The sequence below is a fragment of the Calypte anna genome, chromosome 1 (genome assembly GCF_003957555.1).
Source record: "Calypte anna isolate BGI_N300 chromosome 1, bCalAnn1_v1.p, whole genome shotgun sequence".
NCBI classification, from domain to species: Eukaryota; Metazoa; Chordata; class Aves; order Apodiformes; family Trochilidae; genus Calypte; species Calypte anna.
The window spans coordinates 88005410-88031667 of NC_044244.1; the positions used below are offsets into that span (position 1 = coordinate 88005410).

At 51.3% G+C, this 26258-nt stretch overlaps 2 protein-coding genes across 2 annotated transcripts; both read right to left on the reverse strand.

Annotated features, from left to right (window-relative positions):
- Positions 1–8966: 8966 nt before the first annotated feature.
- On the reverse strand, positions 8967–17868 carry ENO2 (enolase 2). Its single transcript, XM_008499121.2, has 12 exons — positions 17774–17868; positions 14916–15007; positions 14325–14420; positions 13974–14032; positions 12900–12969; positions 12599–12732; positions 11691–11913; positions 11058–11255; positions 10729–10930; positions 10412–10520; positions 10254–10312; positions 8967–9914 (listed from the first exon to the last, which is right to left on the reverse strand). Exons 2-12 carry the CDS (start codon positions 14998–15000, stop codon positions 9845–9847), a joined length of 1305 nt encoding a protein of 434 aa, XP_008497343.2. The 5' UTR covers positions 15001–15007; positions 17774–17868; the 3' UTR covers positions 8967–9844.
- A 411-nt stretch (positions 17869–18279) lies between these two features.
- LRRC23 (leucine rich repeat containing 23) lies at positions 18280–24855 on the reverse strand. Its single transcript, XM_008499165.2, has 7 exons — positions 24647–24855; positions 24458–24570; positions 23403–23656; positions 23178–23308; positions 19686–19822; positions 18880–19102; positions 18280–18603 (listed from the first exon to the last, which is right to left on the reverse strand). The coding sequence occupies exons 1-7, from the start codon at positions 24797–24799 to the stop codon at positions 18565–18567; spliced, it is 1050 nt and encodes a 349-aa protein (XP_008497387.1). The 5' UTR covers positions 24800–24855; the 3' UTR covers positions 18280–18564.
- Between the last annotated feature and the right edge of the window lie 1403 nt (positions 24856–26258).

Consider the following 26258-nt stretch of genomic DNA (forward strand, 5'->3'; position numbering starts at 1 on the left):
CTCTATCACCCCCTCTCCCGCCGCGCACCCCGCGCTCAGGCGCCGCCGCCTCTGCCCCGCCGCCCTCCCATCGCTCCTACCCCTGCCCGCCTTAGCCACCTCCCATTTCCGAAGAGCCCAGAACAAGCCCCCCTCTCCCGCCCCCCCGTTCTGTCACCCCCCGCTACCGCCCCTCCCCGCCTCCCTTCCCCGAGCCGGCTGCGGGGGCCCCGCGGAACATCCACCCTAAGTCCCCCACCCCCCATCCCCAAACCCACCCGCGGAGAGCGTGGGACGGGGGAGGAGCGGCGGGCACGGGGCGAGCAGCCATCCCAGCCTCGGCCCCGGCCCCCTCCCCGGCCGCGCCCCGCGCCGCCGGGCGCCGCTCCTCCGGCTCTCACCTCCCCGCCCCGGCGCCGGCACAAAGGCCTGAGAGGAGAGAGGGGGGGTGGAGGGGGAGCTCGGAGAAGCCTTTTTGGCAGGACGGGGGCCGGGACGACCGAGCCCACTCCGGGGGGGTTGGGGACCGCCGGGCTCCCCGCGGCTGCGAGAGGGGGCTGGGGAGGCGGCAGGGGCCGGGGCCGCCAGGCCTCCCGGGGGATGGGCTGGCGGGGGGGTGGTCTGTGTGCGGCGGCCGCCTGCCTGGCGCTCACCAGCACGCAGCGCGGGGCGGGGGGATGCGCGCCGCCGAGCGCGCTCCCCTTTCCCTCCTTCCCTTCTTCCCTCCCTCCTTCCCTTCTTCCCTCTTTCCCTCCCTCCATTTCCACCACCACCACCCCCTTCCCGGTTACCAGGCAACGGCACAAAGGGAGAGCCGCTTGCGGGGGCTGGCGGGGGGCGCTGCCCCTCCTGTAGCGCCGCCCCGGGGACTGAGGGGGGAACCGGGACCCCCCCTCTACCTCAAAGCGCGGTCACGGCAGCGGCGCGGCTGCGGGGAGCCGGCGGGCGTGGACCTCTGCCGGGCGGGGCTGGAGCAGCGCCACGTCGAACTCCGCCGCCGCCACCCGTGCCGTGCCGAACCGAACCGTGCCGTGCTCTGCCGTGCTGAGCCCCGGTGTTAAAAAAAGTGAAACGTCCTCCCCCGTGTGCTTGGAAAATTGGGCGGGCAGCGGCTGCTGCCTCCCCTGACCGGCAAAGCGCAGCCCCAGCGGGGGACCTACATGGCCATTTTGGAAAAGTTGCCGTCGGAGGGAGACTTTAGGGAAGAGGGAGCCTGCTGGTTTTGTTACTGGAGTAGTCACCTCAGGGCCTCATCCGAAAGCAGACCCTGCCACTGAGCTCAGTGGGACGCGGCCAGCCGGAGCTGCGGTGCGGGGGAACCAAATGCTGCCTTCAGTGACCATTTCAGATGCAAAAAGGAAGGCTGGGCATGCAGGGAAAACCCAGGCTGTGCTTCACGGACACAAGTGTGTCCATCTGCACGTCTAAGTAAGAGAGACTTCGCATGCATGTGTGCAAGGCCTTGTACAGCACTCTGATAGCCTTTAAGCATAATCACAAAATATTTCCTCAGCAGGACCTTTCAGTCAGTAGGCTGGATGGTGCTCTCCCAGTGGGCTTTTATTCAGTAATTCTTATTGTCCTTTACATGGCTCCAAGCACTACTTGCTGTACAGCATCCAAGCTCAACAGTGAATACAGATGTATTCATCTTGTGGGTTTTTCTGTAGTGCTCATCATCCAAGCACTTAAAAAACATTAGTAACAATGTCCCTGCAACATCTTTGTAAACCAGTGGCTCCCAACCAGAGCGTTGTTCCACACCCCTTCCTGGGGGGGTGTACTGCACCATTTGGGGATCTCCTTGTTCCCCCTGGATGCAGCGTTGTTCATGGTGCCTCTCATTCTTGAGCCAACCCTATTGGCATGCAGCACCCCGTTGCACAACATAAGCATGCCTCATGTCCCCAGCCTTCATTTGTGCTTTCATCCACCCTTCTCTCCAACCTACCTCTTTGTCTGGACCCTAGCCGAGAGCCTCCACCCTTTCAGCACTAATCCTGGGGTGCTGTTGTTACACAGGACTTTTCTGGTTTCCACACTTAGTGTGGGGGACTGCAAAAAAAGCTCTGCCCAGCATTTGCCAAATTGCCCACTGATTTTGGGTGGGCAGTCAGTCCAAACCATTTCAGAATATTATTTTGAAGAGAACACCCAGCTGATCCCAAGTGCAGAGGTCTCAACAAGCTTGAGCCCCATGATGTCCATGCAATAAAAGTGTTGTCATTGCTGTTGAGGCAGCAGTGTGCAGTTGCCAGGGCTGCATCAAACTGCTGCCTTAGAAGTTGACAGTCAGGCTGTCCTGAGCTCATAGTGAGTGTGATCTTTAGAGGCTGAAGTGGTGATTGATGAAGATCTTGTTAAAACCCCTGTTTTCTGGATGATAAACAGAATATCTGAACCCCTAAGGTAACCCTTAGTGACTAGAGGAAAAGCCTCTGTGAAAGTTGCCGTGGTTTGTATCACTTCAGTACCAGGGTCCTCTGGATCACTAACATGTGGTACCAAGTTTATTTAACCACAAAGTCAAGCCCCAAGTGATTTTCATGTCATCATCTCCCATAACCAGGTCAGTTGCATGAGTTAAAAAATGTGACTTACACAAATGTTAACTTTATTCTCAAGATTTTATGATGATTCCATAGGAGACTGACACCCCAATGCCTTTAGCATGATTCAAAAGGCAGCCCAAAGGTGGCCTGACTCTTACCAAGCTTATGATCTCAGTTTATGAAAGCAGAAGTGATTCCCAAGAGAAGCAAGACCAGGGGGCAGGGTTACAATTTGCATTTGTATATTCTTGACTGCCCAGAGCTTACTTGTGGACAAAAAGCAGCCTCTCCAATTATGGCCAACATTTTTGGCCAGAGGGATGGAAAATTATGAGTGTTTGAAGACAAGTGCAGCTGGTCAGGACCCATTCTGGGTCTATGGCTGGCTGAGGACAAGCTGTGGAGGATGTGACTAGGAGCAGGAGTCCAGAGGGATGTAGGGAGGGTTGACATGGGTGCATTCAGTCCTCCAAAAGGCACAAACTGTTACCCTTCCCCACTCAGAAATCTTCACAGCTAAATTGCTGCTGGGTAAAACCACACTTCCCTCTGATCCAAGGTGGTTAACATGAGCACAAAACAGAGAAGAGAAACACAAGTGTCCTGCAGGGAGACCAAGGTGGACTGGCTGTAGAACATGAGGAATGAAATCATTAGGTTTAAGACCCTGGGCAGGTTGCAGATACAACGTTGTTAGCTGTATCATTTCAGGGTGGATAAATAACTCAGGCAGTCTGCAAGACAGACAGTCTGACAGAAGAACCAATAAGCAGATACCAAGCTTGCTGATGTCCCTTGGGACAGGGAGGTCGGACACAACACCCTGGGTCTCTCCAGCTGCATCATCCCACTGCAAAGCAGACAGCAGCCTGAAAAGTGAGAGGCCTTGGCTGGGGTGTAGCCTTCTTACAGAAACAGAGCACAAGAGAAATGCTGATAAACTTGACAGAAGGGGCAATGAAACAGTTCAGGTGCTGGAGCCTGCTGGCATACAAAGGAAGGCTAAATGAGCTGATTCTTTCAGCCTTGAGTAGATAAAGATTGGGGGGGAACTAATGAGTCTCTTCAGCTATTTTTGAATGGGATGAGCTGCTACAGAGAAGTCAGAGCAAAACTCTTGAGAGGACAGTAAAATGGTCACAACATTTGCAACAAAGGAAATTCTGACTAGATAAAGGAAAAAACTACTCCCTGAAGCTGGTTCAGCAGCACTAGCACAGATGCCCAGAGTGGCTGTAGAACCTACCCCTTGAAGATATTCAGGAACTGCCTGGCCAGTGCCCCAGGCAACATGATCTAGGTCTGGGGCTAGCCCTGCTGTGAGCAGGAGCTGAGTGGAGACCTCCAAGCAACACTTCTCATCTGAGTCATCCTATGACACTCTGATTCTAAAGATACAGAGCCCAGTTTTCCTTTTCAACAGGGCAGACACACAGCATTCAGTAGTCTCCTGATGAAAAGAATAATCAAGCAAGCCCCATAGTCTGTGGTAGGCCTGGAAAAAGACTTTCTTCAAGCCAGAACCCAGCCAGGACCACCCAGGATGGTTTCTTGTGGCTTGCTCTCTCAAACTCACACAAATAATACTTACAAACTGGTGTCTGTTGATGATGAAACACCGATAAAAGTTATAAGCCTCCTTGCTCCATCTCAGCAGTCTCCCAGCAATGGCTGTCCCCATGGCCAAGATGGCTCAGTGACTGGTAATAAAGCAATGAGCTGCCTCAGTTTACCACTTATTCAAGATAATTGGGTCTAGGCTACAGCTCAGGGAGGAGTTAATACTGGAGGTTAAATCATGTACTGCTAGAAGTGAGGGGCAAGCTTAGTGTTAAGTGTTAAGCTTACCTATCACTCCAGTTCAGTTATCCACTAGATGTGCCAGTATATCATACCTCTGTGGCTGATTTCTGAGACAGGATGCATCTCAGAATGTCTCAGGATGTGCCTCCTTGAAGAAAAGGACAGCTAGAATGGGGAAGCTGTCTGAGAAGCAGGAGACCTGGTTAGAAGAGCCAAAGCTCATTTAGAACTAAATCTAGCCAGGGAGATCAAGGGGAACAGCAAAAATTTCTATAGACTATGGAAGGTGTGGGCCCCCTCAGAAAGGAAACAGGTGAACCAGTGGCAAGTGATATGGAGAAGGCTGAGGTTCTCAATGACTTCTTTACCTCAGTCTTCACTGGCAAGGGCTCCAGCCACACTCCTGAAATCACAGAAGACAATGGCAAGGGCTGGAAGGAAGAACTGACAATTTTAAGTGCAGATCAGGTCTGTGACCACCTGAAGAACCTAAAAATGTACAAGTCCATGGGACCCAATGGGATACACCCACAGGTACTGAGGGAACTGGCAGATGGGGTTCCTAAACCACTGTCTTTTACATCCCAAAAGTCATGGTAGCCCAGTGAAGTCTCCACTGACTGGAAAGGGGGAAACATAACCCCCATTTTCAAAAAGGGAAAGAAGAAAGATCCAGAGTACAGGCTGGTGAGTCTCACCTCTGTGCCTGGTAAGATCATTGGGGAGATCCTCATGGAGGCACTGCTGTAGCAGGATAATAATGGTGAAGTGATTGGGTATAATCAATATGGCTTCACCAAGGGCAAATCATGCCTAACAGATCTTGTGACCTTCTATTAAAAGGTCATAACATCAATAGACAAGGGAGGAGCAACCAACATCATTTACCTGGACCTGAGCAAAGCTTTCAACACTGTCCCACATGACATCCTGGTCTCCAGGCTGCCAAAACATGGGTTTGATGGATGGGCCACTCAGTGGATTAAGAACTGGCTTGGTGGCTGCACCCACAGAGTAGCTGTCAATGGGTCCATGTCCAAGGGGAGGCCAGTGACAAGTGGAGTTCCTCAAGGATCAGCATTTGGACCGGTCCTGTTTAACATCTTTGTTGGTGACATGGACGGTGGCATTGAGTGCACCCTCAGCAGGTTTGTGGATGACCCCAAGCTGTGTGGTGCAGCTGACACACTGGAGGGAAGGGATGGCATCCAGAGGGACCCTGACAGGATGGAGAGGTGGGACCATGCCAACCTCATGAAGTTCAACAAGACCAAGTGCAGGGTCCTGAATCTGGGTCAGGGCAATCCCAAGCACTGATACAGTCTGGGCAGTGACTGGATTGAGAACAGCCCTGAGGGAAAGGACTTGGGTGGTGGATGAGAAGTTCAACATGAGCCATCAGTGCACACTTGCAGCCCAGAAAGCCAAACGGATCCTGTGCTGCATCAAGAGAAGTGTGGCCAGGAGGTTGATGGAGGTGATTCTCCTCCTCTGCTCTCATGAGACCCCACCTGGAGTGCTGCATCCAGTTCTGGAGCCCCTGTTACCAAAAAGATATGGATGTGCTGGAGTGCGTTCAGAGAAGGGCCACAAGGATGATCAGAGGGCTGGAGCAGCTCTCCTATGAAGACAGACTGAGAGAGTTGGGGTTGTTCAGTCTGGAGAGGAGAAGGCTTTGAGGAGACCTTATTGTAGCCTTCCAGTATCTGAAGGGAGCTACAAGAAAGCTGGTGAGGGACTTCTTAGGATGTCAGGTAGTGATAGGACTAGGGGAAGTGGATTCAAACTAGAGGAGGAGAGATTTAGATTTGAAGTTATGAAGAAGTTCTTCCCCGTGAGGGTGGTGAGACACCTGAACAGGTTGCCCAGAGAGGTGGTGGAAGCCCCAGCCCTGGAAGTTTTTAAGGCCAGGCTGGACAGGCCTCTGAGCAACCTGGTCTAGTGGGAGGTGACCCTGCCCATGGCAGGGGGATTGGAACTACGTGATTTTAAAGGTGGAAGCCCTGAAAATTCTATGATTCTATGTACAATGTGACAGCAGAGGCCCTTACATTAAACACAGTTTATCCAAAACTGTGGCACCTGCCTCATTTATGAGGGATGTTTTATCTTCCCCATACATGGTGTAGCACACAGGTAAAGCTGTGTCCACAGCAAGACATGGAATGCTCTAGAAAACTAACTTTGCCCACAGAAAGAGCTTCACAATGTCCTCCTGAAAATCTGTCCAAGCTGCCTGTATGTAAAAACATACAGACATACATTGTTCCAGCAACAGAACCGAACACTTTTTGTTTGAGCAAAGACATGAGCACCTAATAGGAATTAACCAGCACCCAATTTTTTTGACATTTTGCAAGGCGTTCAGCAGAATAAGGTCTCTGACAGCCTCCAATGTTAAAGATGTTGGTTTCCCAAGGCTGAATACCACCCCATCATCCTTGGGAGAAACAAAAAGATACCAGAGAAGTTCAGTAACCTCATTGTTTAGGCTTCCCTGTGCACTGTACAAAAAGTCTAATCCAGCGAAATCTTCCAGTTCCTGGACACACACACTTATGTTGAAATGAGAGAACAGTTCTGTGGGCTTTAGGCTGTAGGGGGTAGTGCTAAATGATCCCTTTAACAGCTCATCATTGCTCTGAAAATGGCATCTAAACAGAATGCGAATTGAGAATCAGAAGAAAAACAATGCAGCAAATGTGTCCCTTCACAGATTCATCTCCAGCCCATCTCTGTGCTGTTCCTAAGCCTCTGGTTGAAGGCACATTGCTGCACAGCAGCCTGTTGTAGGCTCAGCTTATACAACAGGAGTCCTCGGGTGAGGGAACAGGAAAGCATTTGGACAGGTCTGTCACAAAGAAACGATCACCAAACCTCTGCCGCTGAGGCAAGGAGAGAGCAGTGTGCATTTTACGACGCTAAGGAGAAATATTTACAGTGACCCAAGTCAACATACCAGCGTCACATATACCTTACATGCACTAAGCCATCAGTGACAAACCTTTCCGCCACGCAGCACCTCCCTCATCGAACCATCCCCGAACCCGCCCCCCCCCCCCCCCCCCCCCAAAAAAAATTCTGTCCCCGGTATGGGAAAATGGAGCATTCCCCGAGCGATTCCCGGACTACAGCTCCCAGAAGGCAGCTGCGGCCGTGCAGGGCTGGCAGCCGCCCTTGGACTTCCCCAGCCCCCAGCACCTTCTGCCCCTGTGTTCCCGGTGGCAGCCCGGGCTGGTGGCCCCGGGACCACGGTGCCTCCTCTGAGGGTGAGCATCCCTTATGCCGGCTGCTGGAGTGTCTGCCCGTCCTGCCACACGGCTCGGCCAGCAGCGGCTTCCCTCTGCCTCTCAGCATCTCTGGAGCTTGCGTGGGGTTGCTCAGCCACGGGCGTGTGGTGTGATGGATGCACACTGGCGTTTGGGTGTTTTAGGAGTTTTACTCTGCAGCTGCGTTGCTGATCCAAGAGGCTGAAGGCGAGACTGAGACCATGGGCTAGAGGTGGCCTGCAGCTAGGACACAGGCTATTCATTACCAGTGAGATTTGTTCTGTATTCTCTAGTGATCCCCTAGAAACCAATCCGTTGCTACCCTCACATTCTCCCTCCCACCCTCTTTTCTCTTCTGGGCATGTGTGCCATAGTCTTTGTCTTCCCTTCTTGAACTTTCTCCCTCTTCTGTGCTCTTTAGTAAAGAATCAGCAGTGAAACGACAGTGTTTTACATTATTATTAAACTCTGCATCAGGACACAGTCAAGGGGGCTGGGGACTTGCTGAGCAACCTCCATCTTTACCTTTTCCTTGCTCATCCTGAAAGACAAGTCTGTGTGGCTTGAGTAGAGGTCTGGAAACTTTCTGTAGTGAAATGAAGCAGGAGGTTTACAGGACCTGAATGCACACGAAAGGGCTACTGACATGAACTGATTAGAATAGGCAAGGCAGTTTTACCATTTATTCTCTGACACAGCTTGGTTTGGATATCTCACATTGGCACCCCCCAGCCTCCCACCTTCTTTGGAGTCTGTCCAGAATAATGGTGTTGAGCAGGCACTGGAGTTTGCTGGCACTCAGCCTGCTGGGGCACTGTCTGGAGCACAGATTACTTTCTCCATGTACTGCTGTGTTGCCCCTGTGAAACAAGATGGAGCTGAGAGAGCTTGACATCCTACCCACTCCTCTATTGACTGCTCTGCAAGCCCCTTTTGGGGAAGGGGGTTCAGCTTTTTCTCTCCCAAAGACTCACAGTTCCAGTTTACCATCACTGAAGTCCACTGGGCAGCTGGTGTGTGGCACACCCTGATGTCTTTACACCAGTGGAGAGCACAATTAAAATCCCTGCAGGGCAGATCTTCATACAACATGGTTTGGTGGAGGTGATGGGAGCAATTCCCATCCTCCCCACCTGCCTTCCCCTCAGTGTTCCTCAGCTGGGTGTCCAACAGAGCAGGCTGGCTGTGGGACAAGGCTGTGAAAGGAGATGGGGGTACCTGGGCCTTTTCTTTCTCTTGCTAGTGACTTCTGCTTGTTTTGGTTACCTTTCTGTGTTAACCTTGTGTTGATGGCAAAATCTCCTCATTTCCCAGTCGCTGGCATATAAAGAGAAACATCAGGCCAGGCCAGGCAACTTAGGTGTGAAATAAGTTTTAATAGAGTTTAGGGACCTGTGGTTTGTCTGTTGCTCAGCTGAGCATGGGCTGTCCAGTAGGGGAAGCAAACATTATGGGCAGAAGAGAGAGTGAAGAAGGAGTGCAAAGGGGAAGGGGACAGAGAGAAAAAGGTCACGATAAGCAAATGAAAGCATGGGTTTGTTTACGGACGTGTTTTAATACAGCGCCCCACAGTACTATGTGCTGACCCAGAGACTGGCAGCACAGACACACGCACACCCAGTGAAGGACAGCAGTGCACTTCAACACGAAGCTGTTGGCAAGCACAGCCCAACACAGCACAGCACTGGGGGTGGAGGAAAGGGACACTCGGGTCCCACCAGGGCTCAGCACAAACACACGCCTGGGGCACAAGGACACCGTGGGCCAGTACACCTACACCTACACACATGCACAACAAGAGCGAGCCACTGGCAACACTCATCCAAACACAGCTACAGGTGCAGCAGTTGTCCAAACATACCAGCCAACACACATATGTTCACTGCATGTGCTTCGGCGTACAAGGGAAACACATCAGACAGCATGCTTCTGTGGTCCAACACATGAACAGAGTTGCTCAGATGTGACCCTGCACAGAAAGGAAAACACAAAAGACACACACTGCCTAGATCCAGAAATGCTTATGACCCTGAAGCAAGGGACAGGGTGTAGGCCTCTCTCCCATCCTTCATCTTGGTATGTCTAGCCAGGGACATCTGAATTTGAGGGGCTTTGAGGTGAGAGGGAACCAGGTGGCAGAGGGGGAAGAAAGAGCAAAAAAGGGAACAGTGGAGGAAAGGGGGCTTCAGAGTCTGTGAGGTGGGAACGAGCATCAGGGTGGCTGTGCTCTGGGAACAATGTTCAAAGAACACTTGGGTTGCGAAAGTTGTGTCCAGCAAAGCGTGCTTCATCGCCAAGCTCCTCCTCAATCCTGCAGGGGAGAGAGAGACAGGACATGTCGGGCCCTTGCAATGAAGGAACGTCAGAGGCAGCAGGGTGCTAGAGAGGTGGTGCATCAGCTTGGAAGTTGACATGAGCTGGAAGAGCTCAGCTCTTGCCAGCTGCTGCACCTGTGGGGCTACACCCTTATGCCAAGGAGGAGGGAAGGAGTCTGCTCCAGAGATCTCCCCAATTTCCTATTCTCTTCTCTGTGCCTTATCTTCATGTTTCCCTCAGAAGCCCCATCTACCCCAGGGCTTTTAGCTCCTCCCATTCCAATTAGTCACTCCCCCATTCTTTTTTCTGTGGTCCCCTCCCTAGAGCCCCTTACCTCATGAGCTGGTTGTATTTAGCCAGGCGTTCAGACCTGCAGGGAGCACCCGTCTTTATCTGTAAAGCATTTCCCAAAACAGACATTGTAAGACACAGGTTTTCCATGGCAGAGCAGGCGATTCTGTCTTCAGACCCCCTTTGTAGGGTCTCACCTACCTGCCCGGTGCACAGTCCTACAACCAGATCAGCAATGAAGGTATCCTCAGTCTCCCCAGATCGGTGGCTCACCATCACACCCCAGCCATTCTCCTGGGCCAACTTGCATCTGCACAAGTGAGAAATGTGATCGGTAGCTCCCACTCCTATAACCACCACCTACACAGGGTGAAATCCAAGCACCCTCTCTTCCCACCCTCAGCAGCCCAGGCTCTGGTAGAATCAAAAGTCTATTCATCCAATGAATGGCATCACACCCTGCTGTGGTTCATCACCAACCCTTTAACAGGACAACAGAAGCAGCAGACTCAACTCACGCTTGGATGGCCTCTGTGACAGATCCAATCTGGTTGACTTTGAGCAGAAGGCAGTTGCAGGCCTTCTCTTCAACAGCTCGCTCGATGCGCTTTGGGTTTGTCACTGTCAGGTCATCTCCCACTATCTGAATCCCCACGTTGGCTGTGAACTTGGACCAGGCCTCCCAATCATCTTGGTCAAAGGGGTCCTCAATGGAGACCACTGAAGGAACAACAGAGGAGCCAGGAGTCAAAGCTTTCTCCTTTCCCAACCCAAACCACAGAGGGGATGCACCTGTTAGACAGGCAACACCAGTGCTGACCCTCTACTGCCTAGCACAGCAGCTCACCTGGATAATCACGTACAAAGCTCTGGTAGAGGTCACCCAGCTCATCTGCAGAAATGTAGCGGCTTGGGTCATCTGGGGACTTGAAGTCCAGGTCATATTTGCCATCACGGTAGAACTCAGAGGCTGCCACGTCCATACCAATGACAATCTTGTCTGTGTAGCCTGCCTTGTCAATAGCTTCCTTGAGGAGCTCCAGAGCTGGGAAGAGTCAGGAGAGTCAGTCCATGCAGAGAGCGCTGCCTTTCAGTGGCAACCTCCCTTGGGAGGGTTCTGGGAGCTACTGAGAGCCTACCGGTGTGATGGGAGGAGTAGAAGTGAGCCCAGAGCACAATAGAAACAAGAAGGAACTGTGGAGGACATGTCCAAAGGGACGAGGAAGAATTAAAATATATTCCCACAGCTTAGAGACAAGCTAGGGGAAAGCCTTGGAATAGTATTCACATGCATGAAAGGTTTGTATGGAGTGACAGATCAAGGACCAAGGAGAAGGAGCTAAGAAACCATTCCCTGACACAGGATGTCAGTGACACTGAGGCATCATGTTTTGAGCCAATCTTTGGAAAATGATGTGACTAGGGTATAGGAAACCACAGCACTGCAGGCAGGGGTACCCTATCTCTGCAAGGCTCTCACCTTCACTGTTTTCCAGGATGTTGGGGGCAAAGCCTCCCTCATCACCCACATTGGTAGCATCTTTGCCATACTTCTCCTTGATTACACTCTTGAGGTTGTGATAAACTTCAGCCCCGATGCGCATGGCATCGCGGAAGCTTTCAGCTCCCACAGGCAGGATCATGAACTCTTGCATGGCCAGTTTATTGCCTGCGTGGGAACCTCCATTGATCACATTGAAAGCCTGGAAGAATCCATAAGAGAATCAGAGCTGAAGCAACTGGTCTTGGCACCACCTAGAGGAGGCTCTCAGAGGAGTCACCCTGCCCAGTTATGCCACATCCTACAGGGTAGTGTAACACGTCAGCTACAACGCAGCAGACAAAAGGCACCCTTAAGTCCAGGGTCTTCCTTCCAGCAGTAGCTCAAAGCAAATGGTTGGAGAGGACTTTCCCACCTGCTTCCTGGAATCTCCCTGGCTATTTGTGCTTATCTATGCTTATCTGTTTGTGTTTATCAGCAATGCTGATAAGTCAGTCTCTCTTCTAGGACCTTTCTCCCTGACTCTGAGGAAATTTTAGCATCCACAACTGACTTTTTGAAGGAATTTCAAAGGGCAGCTACCTCTGGTATGAAGACCCACGTTCCCTTGTTTTGCACTGTGCCACAGAGGGTTCACATGATGCCCTGTGCTTCTTGTACTGAGAGTAAGATCCTCAGCCAGCCCCCACCACAACCTCTGTTTTAACCCCTCAGACCTCTCATCTCAGTATTGAAATCTGAGAAATGCCAGGCCTTGTTTTGCTTCCTTGATGAGTGCAGTGCACACAGCTGATGTTTGTCTTATATCCCTGTCTTCTCTCCCTCCCAACACAACCTCTGAGGTTTCCTTTGGAGTTTCTGAAGGTGGAAGGATAGAGGAATCTTACAGGCACAGGAAGGATGAGGTCGGAGTTGCCGGCCAAGTCAGCAATGTGGCGGTACAGGGGGACATCCTTCTCTGCAGCTCCTGCCTTGCACACAGCCAGTGAAACTCCCAGGATAGCATTGGCACCAAACTTGGCTGTGAGCAAAAACAAGAAGGAGTTAGGCTTCACAGGCAGTGACCTTCTGCCCAGCGGGTGCCCTTCCTCTAGCCCAGTCCTAGGCTCCTCTGACAGTGCTCCCCACTGCAGCCCTGCAGCCCCCCATGCTCTTTACTTCCCAAGACAAAGAAGAGGAATTAATTACATTTGTTTTCTGTGCCATCCATCTCAAGCATCAGGTTGTCTATCTTCTCTTGATCCACAACAGAGAGGCCCTGCAAGAAACAAACAGTTCTTGAGATGGGGAGGCTAAGAGGAGCTGTTGGCTCTGGCGTGTGAGAAAAGAGGTGTCAATGGAGAAGCCACAGGGAACAGAGACCTTTTTAGCTTGTGGGGAAACATATACACACAAAGCTCTGGAAATTAGTGCCTTGGTATAGAGTCAAGTTAGGTAACCACAATGACATTACTGCAGTGTTGTGTAGATGTACCCATGCTGGAGAGGGGATCAGCAGCAGTCCAGGAAAGGCAATGTGTTGCTGGGGGCACAGAACTCCCCTGGGGATTTAACCAGCCTTTTGGCAGCTTCCCAGGAGCTTTGTGGTGCTGTGATCACACAGAAGCTGAGCAAACAACTGTACATGCTCAGCCCCAAGCAAGCAAATGCGGACTGGATGGAGCTGTCCCCAGGAATGAGGTGGAAAGCAGGATTAGGCCAAACAGAGAAAGCCCTCCACCAGGCTTGGTGTTTTTCAGGGTGGAGAGAGCTGAGCTCTCAGCCAGACTCGCCATGGGCTGCACTGAGTGTAACGTGTGGCTTCAGCTCAGCTCTCCTCAGAGCAGGTTCCAAGTCTTCAATAGTAAGGAGCTTGCAGATGCAACACTGCCACTCCACAAGGCTGGGATGGGAGGGCTGCCAGACTTTGCATGGGTACAGTGACTGCTCATCACACCGTGAGTGCCGGGTAGGACAAACGGGTGCGAGGCCACAGATACATGAGTGACGTTCAGTGCTTGAGAAGAAGCGCATCTGGAAGAAGGAGAGAGCTCTACAGGGAGCATCAAGGGGACCAGGTAGCGTTAAATCCTTTCCTCCCAGAGAAAAGATCACTGTGGACACATACAGGCATGGAGGGCAGGAGGGGGGTGCGCTCAGGTTCACAGAGAGCATCACTACGTCTGTTAACCCAGTGAGATGAAGAGAGGCAGAAACAGATTGGGAGACAGAGACGGAACAGAGTAAGCATTGGACAAGGGAGAACAAAAGAGAAATCCTTACAGAGCCCACGAGAGCTGGGGCGACAGTGCTGTTGATATGATCCACGGCCTGCAGCACTCCTAAAGAAGGGAAGAGACAGAGAAAGAGAAAGAGAGAGAGAGAGAGAGAGAGAGGGTGGGTCAAAGAGGAGAGTAGAAAGAGGGAGGGAGAGGACTAATAGTGAAACTGAGAGAAGGAGACAGTGAGGAAAGGTTGAGGCCCGATCTTTCACTTAAAGCCAGGTCTGTGGCTCTGGGGTCTCCCTGAGGGCAGTGGGACACATCCACGTCACACCAGTGGATGAGATCCCTGCAATGGAGACCCACACACAGACAGCCCCAGGAATGGGGTGCAGAGCAGGTATCTCCCCACCTTTTCCGAGGAAACGTGATTTGTCGTTGTCTCGCAGCTCCAGAGCTTCATAGATACCCGTGGATGCACCACTGGGGACTGCTGCTCGAAACATGCCTGGGAAACAGCAAAAAGTGAATGAGTGGAGTGGGTGAAAAGGAGGGGAAATCCTCACGCATCTGCTTCTATCCTGCTTTTGTGGGAGAGAGTGGGGGCATCACTTTAGCAAATGGATGGCCTCACTGGCTGCCTGGAATGCCTCTCAGAAATGGAGTACTAGGGTGGCAGAAAGAAACGCACTCTGGGCTTCTAGACTGGGAAACATGGATCTCAGCCACCCAGGGGCCAACATCATTCCCAGAACTAGAACATGGCAGCCAGCTGTCTCTTAATGATTTGCCCAGCACACCTGTGGGCCTACTGAGCACACACATAAGGAGAGGCACATCCAGAGTCTGGGTGTCTGCCTCTTGCCCTGGCTTGCTGTCTGTATGGGGCTCACCAGAGGAGACCCTTTGTGCTATCAGCAGACTGTGCCAGGCTGCTGTCGCAGCATCAGCTCTGTCAGGGTAGGCAGGACTGCCCCTCCATCTTCCATCCTCACCCACGCACCTTTGTGTGTGTACAGGTCCACCTCAACAGTGGGGTTCCCACGGGAGTCCAGGATCTCGCGGGCGTGGATCCTCTCAACTGCCATGGTCGGTCTGTGGAGAGGACAGGACATGGTCAGCTCTGAGAAGCCTCAGAATGTGGTGCTGACCCTTCTAATGTCTGGACAAGACACCGACAGAGACAAGGGAAGCCAAGGAAGAGCAAAAACTGTTGGCTCAAGGAAATTCATAAACTGCTATTAAAATCCAGGTTGTGGGAATCTACCCACATTTGGTGCAAGAACCAATAGATAACCTATTGGAATGTATTCTGTCCTTTTGCTGCAAGTGACAAGCTGGGAGCCACAGCTGAGCACTGCCCCTTCCCAGCACTCCTTGTTAAGAGGGATCAGCTGGCACAGCTGCTGCCCCTGGCCCCAGCACCGAGGACGAGGCACCAACTCCCAGCATCTCCCTTCCCCTTGCCGGAGGAGAGGACAGTCCCTGCTGAGGCCCAGCAGCAAAAAGAGGCCATGTCCATGGATAGTGGGCACAGAGCCAGATGAGCAGCGGCTGCCTGGGGCAGAGCCAGTCAGGGCAAGGAGGCAGTGGCCCCATGGAGACCCTCAGCCCTTCTCCAGCCTGTGGTGGAGGAGCTGCTGCAGCCCAGCTCCTGCAGACACCCAGTCATGTCCCAGCTCTGTGGGAAGCTGGCTCAAGCTGTGCTGAGGCACCAGGAGCGTGGAGGAGGCTGGGAGCCCGAGGCACCACCTTGATGAAGGCCACAGTGCCTCAGACATGGCAGAGAGGGCTCTGAATGGAGGAGAGACCTGGCCCTGCCTGAACGTCTCGACCCTTCACACTGCTCAGAAAGCTGATGGGACCAGGAGACGCCTCTGTCAGAGAAGGAGGGTGAGGAAACCCAGCATTTTGGATGTGCCCAGTTAAATCTGAAGTGGAAAACATAGTGGTGAGTGAGGACAGCCAATGGAAAGAGCAACCCTTGCCAAAGTTTTCTGCCTTAGGGGATCCAACACAACTCGCTCCTCCATCCCATTTTCTTATTCCCCCAGCTGTGGGGCTGTGTTATGTTGGGGAGCTGCATCTGCCCCTGGAGAGAGAGCAGCAGCAGCAGCGAGGTGCATGTCACCCCACACCCCTGACAGGTTTTCCTCCCCTGGATCCCACAGATAATTCCCTCAACCCAAAGCAGAACAAGACCCACCTAAAGCTCGGTGTAGTGACCAAGCCAAGCATGAGAGGAAAAGCTTTTTTTTTTTCCCCAGACAGAATCATGCTGTGTGAGCATTTGGCAGGGGTACAGCTGGCACTGGGGCTCAGTATGGGGTTGGGGGACACAGGGTAGGGGGCACTACCAATAGCACATCATAGCACCCAGGGGAGCTAAGAAGTAGGCTAGGGGAGGCTGGGGTCAGCTCTCAACCACATTGCCTGGGGTCTGTGGAAATTACAAGGAAATTGCACTGCTCTGAAGTTCCAGCAAGAGCTTCCCTTACTGGGGGGTTTCAGTCAGTGACACCAAGCTTGCAGAGGGCACTCCACCATGTCCATCTGGGCTGGGATCCCCCATCAGCCACTTTGGCATCGCTCCTCACACCATCTGGCACACACCATGGGAACTTCCTCCAGAGCTGTGCCCGTGCAGCTGCGAGCTTCCTTTGCAGCAGTGCCCTGGCCATGCCCCAGAAGCCTCCATTGTGGTGAGAGGAACAGCACCCCATTAAAGTGATCTTGGACAGCAAGACCCATGCCAGATGCAGTGCCCTATCAGTTTACATGGTCATGCTGCCCATGGTTGCATCCCTCTGCCCACATCCACCTGCCCTGGTTGGAGCCAGGAAGCCAAATGACAAGCCAAAATTCAGCCTTGCCTGCCCCACCCATCATTCACTTGTTCTCTTTTCCCCACTAGTCCTTTGCAGCCCTTTCTCCACTTGTGTTGCTTCCCATATCCTCCTGTGCTTGCCCTCCTTTGAATAGCATAAAGAACCACCCTGAAATCCCTGGCATCCACTGCACTGTCCTGAAAGGAGGTCAGAGGCGGATCAGCAGGGATAAGGGATTGGGATGGAACCATAGCAGAGAGCCCACAGACCAGAGTGAGGAGGAGAGAGGAAGCAGGCTGGAGGTTGGGCAGCTTCCCTTGAACAGGGGCTGTGCAGGGCACCCCAGCAGACTGTCCCTGCTCCGTGGCACTGCGTGTTCCCAGGGCATCGATTCACTGGAGATCACCCTGCAGCCGTTCTCTCCCCCTGCCAGACAGGCCAGCATTGAGAAGACCTCTCCCCCAAGCCACTGCCACCAGCCCCTTGTGCTGCTGCAATTCTCCTGGGCTGGGCACTGCTCCCAGGAAGCCCGCACTGCTGCAGTGTCGTGGCTGATGCAGCTATTGCTTGCTTGACTGTCACCTCCTCTCCCTGATGCTCCCCCCTCTCCTCCCCCCGCCCCCCACCCCCCCCTGTGTGGTGTGTAGCTGTGCAGATGAGAAAACATCCCCTCTCCTGCCTCCCTCTCCCTGGGACCGGGCTGAGCGCCTGTGTTTATGTCAACACCTCGGGAGATTGTTCTGGTCTTAGGCTGGGTCCTTTCCCCAGCAATGCCCGAACGGAGCTTTGCCTCCTCCCCACCCCTCCCGCAGCACCTCCCGGCGATGCCCTTAGGATCACCACCTATCCCCGGTAGGTTGCCCCCCTCCTGCAATTCCCTACGTTCACATCTGAAACGATGCTTGCCTGGGATAGGGCAGGAGGGAGTACCTGAAATTAAAATACGAAAGAAAAGTGAGAAGGGTGGGGGTGAAGAGAAGGTGGGAGGAGCAGGAGAGAAAGTGAGGGGAGTTTAGTTGTTAATGCTGCTCACCGTGGTGCTTCTCTGCAGGGACCCCACACTGCGTGTGGGGTTTGGAGGGCACGGGGTGGGGAGCAGAAACATGCATGCGGTGAGGGTGTTGCTGGCCGTGGGGAGACACTTACCTTCCTAGGGCAGGGGTGAAGGAGAAATTGAGCAAGTGCTGGCAGATAGGAGAGAGGATGAAGCTGAGGAGGGATGCAGGACCTCAAGGGGAGATGATGTGTCCTCTAAGCCAACGGCGGAGGCAGCAGCAGGATGGAGACGCCCCTGATAGGGCCGGGACAGCAGCATGTGACCCGGAGCTGCGATGAGTCAGGATTTAGCAAAGCTTTGCAAACAGCACGTAGAGGATGGAGAGAGAGATGGGCAAGGGATAGGCATAGAGAGCAAGGGATAGGGATAGGCACAGACAGACAAGCATGAGAGAGCCAGGGAATAGGCGTGGGTGTGCAGGATAAACAATTAAAGTCACTCCAAGCTCATTAATTATTTTTATTCAAATATGAAAAATCTGGTAGGATTTTTTTTGCAACATAAAGTGAACTACAGAGTCTGTAACCCTCCCCTTTCCCCTTTTTCCTCTCGGCCCTATTAAGACTAGAGCACGAGTGCAGTGACTGTGAAAACACTGCATTACCTCAGGGTACCTTGCAGGACCACGATGGGTAGCCCTCCTCTCCAGGGGTAAAATTAGGTGAAAGTCGCTCTGCTACCTGCAGCTCTCACTTTCCCAGCTGCACATGTGAGGGAAGACATCTTAAACTCTTGACTGAGTTTGGGAATAGGTTTAAAACCAGAAGTCACTCAGTCACATCATCCTGGAGAGATCCTTCCATTTCCTGCAGAAGGAAAGAGAGAGAAGTTAAATGATTTCATGCCTGACTTCCCTTTTTACCACTCAATTCTGCTAGTGGAGCCTAGAAATGGCAATCAGGTTGAGATCAGCGCCATCACACAATCAGGTTGCTAAGTCCAGTCTCCCTTTCAGGCTCCTCTGCCCTTGGGACTGCCCCACCTCAGCTTTCATGTAATCTAGATGAGGAGAGGCTTGAGCAGCATGTTTGATCCTTGCTCTTTCCCTTCACTTACTTCTCCCTCTGCCATACTGTTCTCACCTTTTGTTCTTCCTGTCGTTCCTGGGAGATTTTTTTTGCCTCTGCCTGCTCATCTTCCTCAACTAACTCCTTGTCAAGGCGTTGCAGGTTTGGCAGCAAGACCAGGACCTCTATCCGGTAATTTTGTTCATCAGAACATGGGTTGTCCAACAGCACCAGTACCTGCAGGCTGGGGAGGACCTGCAGTTTTGCTACCTCCTTAAGATTATTGATCCTATTGCTCCTGAAGAAGAGGAAGCACAGAGAGCAGGGGAAAGAGAAACACACAAGCAGTGAGGTCTCTTTGGAACAATAAACTGACAAGACAGACATAAGAAAATGTAGCAGTATGACAGACCAGAGGCCTTAGACCACCAGCCTGTATTCTAAGACCCAGATCTATCTTTAGCTCCCCAGACTGAGGGACAAAATGGACAATCTCTGGATTTCTCTGTGCTCAAACATTCCATTGAATTGTGTGGTATCACCATCACCCTGTATGGCTATGCTGAAAATTGAAGGGCACTTGCGATCTCTGCATGAACATGCAGGCAGGGATTCAAGAGAGTTATGGCAAAGAATAAAAAGCATGAGGTGGGCTGTGAGAGTAAGTGGAGAGGCAGATCTCTTCTGAAAAGCCCAGGAAAGGCTCTGGCTGTTTTAATCCTAGACAGCCAAGCACTGAGCACTGGTTCAGGATGCAAAAGATAACCCATTCTCATCAGGTGTTCAACTTCCAAAGGAACCAGAAAAATCCTAAAGACCTAAATGAGAGTAAAGACTGTTGAAAGGGGTCTCTGATCTCAACACAGAGCAGGGACACCCACCGTAGATTGAGGTACTGCAGGCACTTCATGCTACTACAAAATCCATCCAGGGTCTCAAGCTGGTTGTCACGCAGGTGCAGAGTTGTCAGCTGTCCTAGTCCCTCGAGGCCTTCGAGGCTCTGAATGGCATTCTGGGCCTGAGCACCACAGAGGAAGAGAGAAGGAAAAAAGGGCCAGGCAGGAGAGGGAATAGCAGTTATTCCTAGCCTTTAAAGCTCTTTCTACCCTTCAGACTCCCTCACTCATAACACAGCCTTCTCTGAAGCTACATAACACAGCTTCTCTGAACAACATTAGGTTGTTCTGGGTCTTGCCCAAATGGGTTCTAAGTATGCAGATTCAAGGACCAAAAGTTGGCTGAAAAAATCATTCTTGTAGCACCACTTTGTGACTGAGCCAAAACCACCTCAGATGAGTACTCCACTGCCAGTGCAGCTCCCCCTCCCATGGCAGTGCCAAATCTGAGTGCCTAAGGCCTCAGAGAGCAACAGTGTGGAGGGAAAAGCATGGGCCTGAGCCTGGGACAAGGTTATTTAAAGGATGACCAGCCCCTCTCAGTCACACAGTCCACATAGTCCAGGGATCTTCCACTGTCAAATGCTTTCCTTGTGGGTGAAATCTACCACCTAGAAGTCTCCTCTGCTACTCCTCTAGGAGCACAAGAAGGCTTTGTAACTCCTTAGAGAGGTTGCAGTATGGGGGAGGTTGTTGCTTGGCTTAGTTTTAATCTTTTCCAGGTGTAACTGTTGTTATCCATCCACAGGAGCACCTTCTTTCAACAAATCTGACAACTGAAAAACAGGAAGAATTTGCCTCATCAGTTAAAAAATCCCCATAATTTTATTTCTTTCACTTCACTGAATCCATGTGAGTTACGACATGGAGAAGTATGAAGCTCTGAATTTCAGCAGTTGCTTCACAACAGGATTTTGGCTGGAAAAGACCACTAGAGGCCTCCTTCCCAAGCGTGGGCTCAGCTCAGTGTTAACACCAATGATCATCGCCTTGTGCAGCCAAGTTTGGAACATCCCTGGTAACTACAACCTCCCTGCCACATTCTCCAGCCAGGCTGGGAACAATTCTGATGACTACAACTTCCCTGCCACATTCTCCAGCCTGGAACTGCACAGGGCTTTACATGTGACTGTGGGTTAGGGCTGCAGTCTCTAAGGATGAAGATCTCTGCATGGGAAACAGGAAGAGAGGTGCTGCTCTGTTCCTTGTTGGTACCCAGGCAGTGACATGGTTGACTCCTGAGACTAGTGAAAGGGGTGCAGGCTGAATTGGTGAGATAGGAGAACAGCAAAGGACAGAGTCACTCAGGAAAAGGATGTTTTGTAGAAAAAGAGGATAACTGGACAAGGAAAAGTGTACACCCACTGGGATAAGTCAAGAGGGTAAAAAAGGACAAAAAGAGGAAAGTGTAGCATATATCATGTGAACATATTTAACAGTCAGGAAAGTTTAGTTTTAGCCACCCTTCTTATAGGAAGCTACAATAACAATATTGACCATGATTTCATCTCTGCTCCCTGCATATGTGGCACTGCTCTAGATAGACATTGTCACCACTGCTCCACAATGACCAGGAACTACAACATACTTCTGAGAGGAGTTATCCTAAAACTCATACAAGAGACAGTGCTAACCCTAAGCAGAAGCCTAAACCTAAGACTAAACTTTAAAACTAAGCCTAAGCCTAACCCGAAGAATAAACTCTAAAACTAACCCTAATCCTGATGCCAATGACCCTACCCTAAAACAAAACCCTAAACCTAATGCTAATCCTCACCATAAAACCTAACCCTAAACCTACCATCAACCCAAAGCTAAAACCTTACTGAACCTAACCCTAACCTAACCTTAAACCCTCAACTCTAACCCCTAACCCTAAGGCTAAACCCTAGCACTAACCCTCAATCCTAACCATATACAAACCCTAATCTGAAATGCAAAACATAACACAAACCATAATACTAAACACTAGCCCTAAAACTAATGACTTAGCATAATACCAACCCTAACCATAAACCTAAACCTAAATAGTAATGAATCTTACCATAACCCTAAACCCTAACACTAATGAAACCAACCCTAACCCTAAACACAAACACGTAATACTATCCTGAACCCTAAACCTCAGCCAAAACCCTACCACTAACCATAATGAGCGTAACCATAAACCTAACCTGCCTAATCCTAACCATAATGCTGCCTCTAAACCTAATGCTAACCCTTACTCTAACTCCTAACCCAAACCCTAAACCTAACTATAACCCTAACACTAAATTCTAACACTAAACCTAAACCCTTAGCCCTAACCCCGGTATATAGCCAGGTCACAGTCTTCCTGCTTGTGGCTATAACATTTTTAATGCTAAATTTCATCTACAACTGTATCAACCAAACTTGGTTCAGGTCCCTTAAACTGAATCCTTTGTCTTGAAGCCTATTCTTGAGGTATCAGCTTTCTATCTATACCCATGGCTCAAATAATACCAAAACCTTTATTCAGAAAGTAAAGAAATACTGGGAGAGACACCTCCTGTCCAATATGATTTAGTGAGCATGCAGACATGGAAGATAAATTCAAGCCTCAAAGATTCCTGAGAAATAGGTCAGTTGTTCTAGTTTTAATAATCATGTCTTGGAATTTGCCCACTTCATATGTACAGCTCAGAAATTCTTCAGTCATGCCAGGAACGTTATTTATTTAAATAAACATTATTTATTAAATAAAGTTATTTATTTAAATAAATAAAATAAATTCATAGATTATGTTTGGTTCCCTGCAATTATTCACCACAGTGACAGGTTTTACTTTGGAATTCTGTGTTTTATCTGTGGACTTACCCACTTCATCCCTTCTTCCAGCACCTCTAGTCCTAAATCTCAGTTTTCCACCACAAAATTGCAGGCAATCACATCAAGCAATCTTCTCGGTGTTTTCTGCCAGTGAGTCTTGATGAAAATAAACCACATAGCTTTTCTAAGCCTTCATTATCTTTAATTGCTTTTAAAGAAGCAGTGACTCAGGACACCAGCCCAGTCTTCACAAGCTGTAGCACCATGTGATGCATGGGACTAAGCCATACATACTTTCTTTACGTGCATCTCCAGGAGTGAGTGTTCACTGAAGCAGCTGTTTATGGCATAAGGAAATTGCTTCTCCTGTCTCAGTTTCACTGAGATGTTCAACCTGATGTACAGGGTGCTGCCAACTCCCCCACTCTCTGCAGAGGACTTCCTGGTCAGTGGTTACTGCCTCTGCACTATCTGGGCAGACAGTGGAAAAGGAGCTACCCCAAAGAAGTGACCTTGTCTCTTTAGCTCTCTGAAATTGGTTCCTCTCTCAGGCTGAGATTGAACTGAACAGGTTAGCACAAAAATTATGCTGCTTTGTAAGAGACAGCATCTCCTTTCCATCACTAAATGGAGGTGCCATGCTCTGCAGCAGCTTTGGTCCACTCCCCAACCTGGCTAATCTCTTACCAGATAGAGGTCCTTGAGCTTGGGAAGATTCAGTCCTGCTGTTTTCTCTATCTTGTTTCCTCGCAGCTCCAGGATTTGCAGGCTGAACAGTTGGCCGTGGCTCAGGCCCAGCAATGTCTGAATTTTATTGCCTGAGTTTCAGAGGAGGAAAAAACAGTGAATTAATCCCACACAAAGAGAGTGTCCTACTAACAAAGGAACAGGAACAAGGAGACATTGTATCACCTTTGAGGCTGAGGTTGGCTAAGAGGGGGTGTGTAATGCCCTCCATGTTCTTGATGCGGTTCTGAGCAAAGCTGAGGATCTGAAGGTAGGGCAGCTCCTGCATGCAGGCACTAGCAAGCAGATTGCCATCCACCTTCAGCCAAAGGAGCTGGGTTAGGTTGCTCAGTGGAGACAAATCTTTCAACTTGTTCTCTGACAAATCCACATACCGCAGGTGAATGAAGCACTCAAGGAGGCTGATGTCTGTCAAGTCCCTGTGGGAAGGAAGATGTGAATTAAACATCTCCCATATTTCCCCCTGCTACCAGCTTTCAGCTTGCTCCTCAACAAAACTTCCCTTGTCCTAGGAGGACTTGCTGGAGAGAAGGGAGAAAAAGGGAGGTGATAGAGACAGTCCAAAGAATCTGTTAACAAGGCCAAATGCTAAGATTGGATCTGCTTTCCTAGCACAGGGAGTTCTTATTCCCATTGAATTGTACCTGTCAGAAGAGGTTAGAAACAGAGCAGAAAAGAGGTTAAGTTTGGGAGAGTGGGTCTGTCAGACAACAGTGGCACCATCAAGGACTATGTGGAAGGACTTTTCTAGTGGGAAAAAGCAGTTTGAGATACCATGAGGCTGCTGAAAGACAGCCTTACTGAGGCCAATTAGGTCTAGGGTTATGAGGGTGTACTGTTGGGGCTGAGGCTCCAAACTGCCCACAGACCATTGTGGCACTGTGCTTACAAGTGCATGCCTTAAAGGTTTGCAGTTAATGGCAGAGATGCTTAATGGATCAATAGATCACCCTGTTCAGGTCCCCCTAGGAGACCACAGTAAAGAGGGATGGACAGGCTACCCCTGGTCCAGAGGTACGCTTATGTTCCCACCAGTGTGTTTGGCTGTAGTGGAGGCAGTCTCGAACTCAGGGCTGAGGATGGGTAAGACAGATGGAGAGCATGGCCTGGAAAAGGCTCCTGCCTCACACAGCTGATGACCAGAGGCCTTACTGCATAGCTGCTACATGGATGCCTGGAGGGCAAGAGGCCTTCTCCTGGGGTAGGTGTTGCACACTCACTTTAACTTGGCTTCAAATTTCACATAAGCATGGGCCAGACCATCGCTTGTCTTGCAGAGGAGCGAGAGGCCCTCCTTCAGTACCTCTTCCGTCAGGGGACAGGGAGCCACCACCTGGGAAAGAAGGAGAGAGCACAACACTAGCGCTGGCCTAACCACAGCCAGAGGGTGCTGCGAGCCCCCGCCCCACCTGCTCTTCCTCCTCCTCCTGCTCCGACTGCTCTTTCTTCTCCTCCTCGTCCTTCTCCTCCTCGCCCTCTTTCTCCTCGCCCTCCTCCTCTGTCTCCTTCTCCTCCTGGCCCTCCTCCTCCTCCTCCTGAGAGGACTCCTGCTCTGTCTCCATGCTCACAGACCCCTCTTGCCCCGCCGCTGGGGCGCTCCCTCAGGCCGCGGGCTGGGCAGGCCCCGCTGCCATGGAAACAGCGGAGGCGAGCCCTGAGCCGCTGCCATAGCAACCGCGCTGAGCGACAGCCCGGGGGCGGGGCTTGTGGCTTCCCGCGCCGGTCTTGAGCATCGGGGCAGCGGGTCCGGCGGCCTTGCGGAGCACCGCAGGGTGATGCGGGCACCCTCGGCCTCTGCCGAATGGGCCTCGCCCTCTGGGCTTTCACGGAGACACCGCTGCTCTCAGCAGAGTCCTTGTCCCGCGGGTCCGGACCTTTCTGCAGCTCCAATCGGGGCAAATCAGCAAGTCAGAGTCTTGTCAGCTATGATACTCCTTCCTCTTCCGCACACCCCCGAGCCCCCCCCAAAAAAAGAAAAAAACGAAAAAAAAAAAGAGACTTCTTGCATTTCACCGGCAGCGTTGTGGTTAGTGCATCCCACAGCTAATGCTCGGTTTCCTGCAGCAAGGAAGGCTTTCCCACTCATTGGCCATCCAAGCTCCCCGGGGTTTCTTTTTTTTCATCACCCTGCTGGTAATACTCATGACAGCTTGTGCTACTGTGTTGCTCCGCCTGCGATGACTTATGGGTTATGGTATTAAATTCCATGCAAAAAAGCTCCAACTGTGTTTTCCTTTCACCCAAAGCACCTCTGTAAGCCCAGTGAACCATCTCAAGTGCTCTTGGCCCTTACTAGCTGGGTGACATTCACACTCTTGAAGACCGTATCCAGGGAAATGAAGGATGACTTTATCGGGAGGGGGCCACTGGAGGTCGCATTTTCCACACACACCCATCCAGCTCAAAATGGGTTCAGCTTCAAAGTCAGGCCAGGGTGCACAGGGTGGTGGTCACTCTGGTGGTGGTTGTCTCTAAGATATTCCCTCTGGTAAATGTTTCATTAACATGTTGAGCAGGGTTAGGCTCGGGCTCTGTGTGAAGCCTCCCATGACGTGATCTCCCAGATGCCAGGAAGGTGTCCCATCCTGCTGGAGGCGAGATTGCTTCAGTCCTCTCCTCCAGACTGGGGAGCTGGGGAGGACTGAGGTTGCCTGTGCCCAGTGGGTGACACCAGGACCTGCCTGTCTTTGGAGCCTGTGGGCAGCTGCCAGAGAGAGAGGTGGGTGTTTACCAGCCAGGAATGCTGCTCGGTGCTGGTGACCACCACTGTTTAGCAGCTGGTACCAAAGTCCAAGGCCCTGCTCCCTTTCCCTCCAGTGCACTTTGCTCCTTTGCAGCCCCAGGGCAACGTCTCTGTTAGATAAGGTGGTCCAAGCTGAGCTGGACACACAGCCGTCAGACATGGGTCTCACTCTCTCACAGCGTGTGTGCAAGCTGTCACCCCTCTTGCACAGCAGCCCTCTGAGCTCAGAGCCACATGGCAAGCTCCTGGACATGTTCCCTGACTCATCCTGCTTGACT

Bases quoted from the DNA above. Each gene is read 5' to 3' on its own strand.
- LRRC23 (XM_008499165.2), bottom strand. From the start codon at position 24,799: ATGGAGACAGAGCAGGAGTCCTCTCAGGAGGAGGAGGAGGAGGGCCAG. The intron at 24,571-24,646 runs GTGGGGCGGGGG...CTTCTTTCCCAG, and splicing joins AGGAGGAGGAGGAAGAGCAG to GTGGTGGCTCCCTGTCCCCT. The intron at 23,657-24,457 runs GTGAGTGTGCAA...TCCTTCCCACAG, and splicing joins AAATTTGAAGCCAAGTTAAA to GGACTTGACAGACATCAGCC.
- ENO2 (XM_008499121.2), bottom strand. From the start codon at position 15,000: ATGGCAGTTGAGAGGATCCACGCCCGCGAGATCCTGGACTCCCGTGGG. The intron at 14,421-14,915 runs GTGCGTGGGTGA...GCTGTTTCCCAG, and splicing joins GGACCTGTACACACACAAAG to GCATGTTTCGAGCAGCAGTC. The intron at 12,970-13,973 runs GTAAGGATTTCT...TGTTTCTTGCAG, and splicing joins CCCCAGCTCTCGTGGGCTCT to GGCCTCTCTGTTGTGGATCA.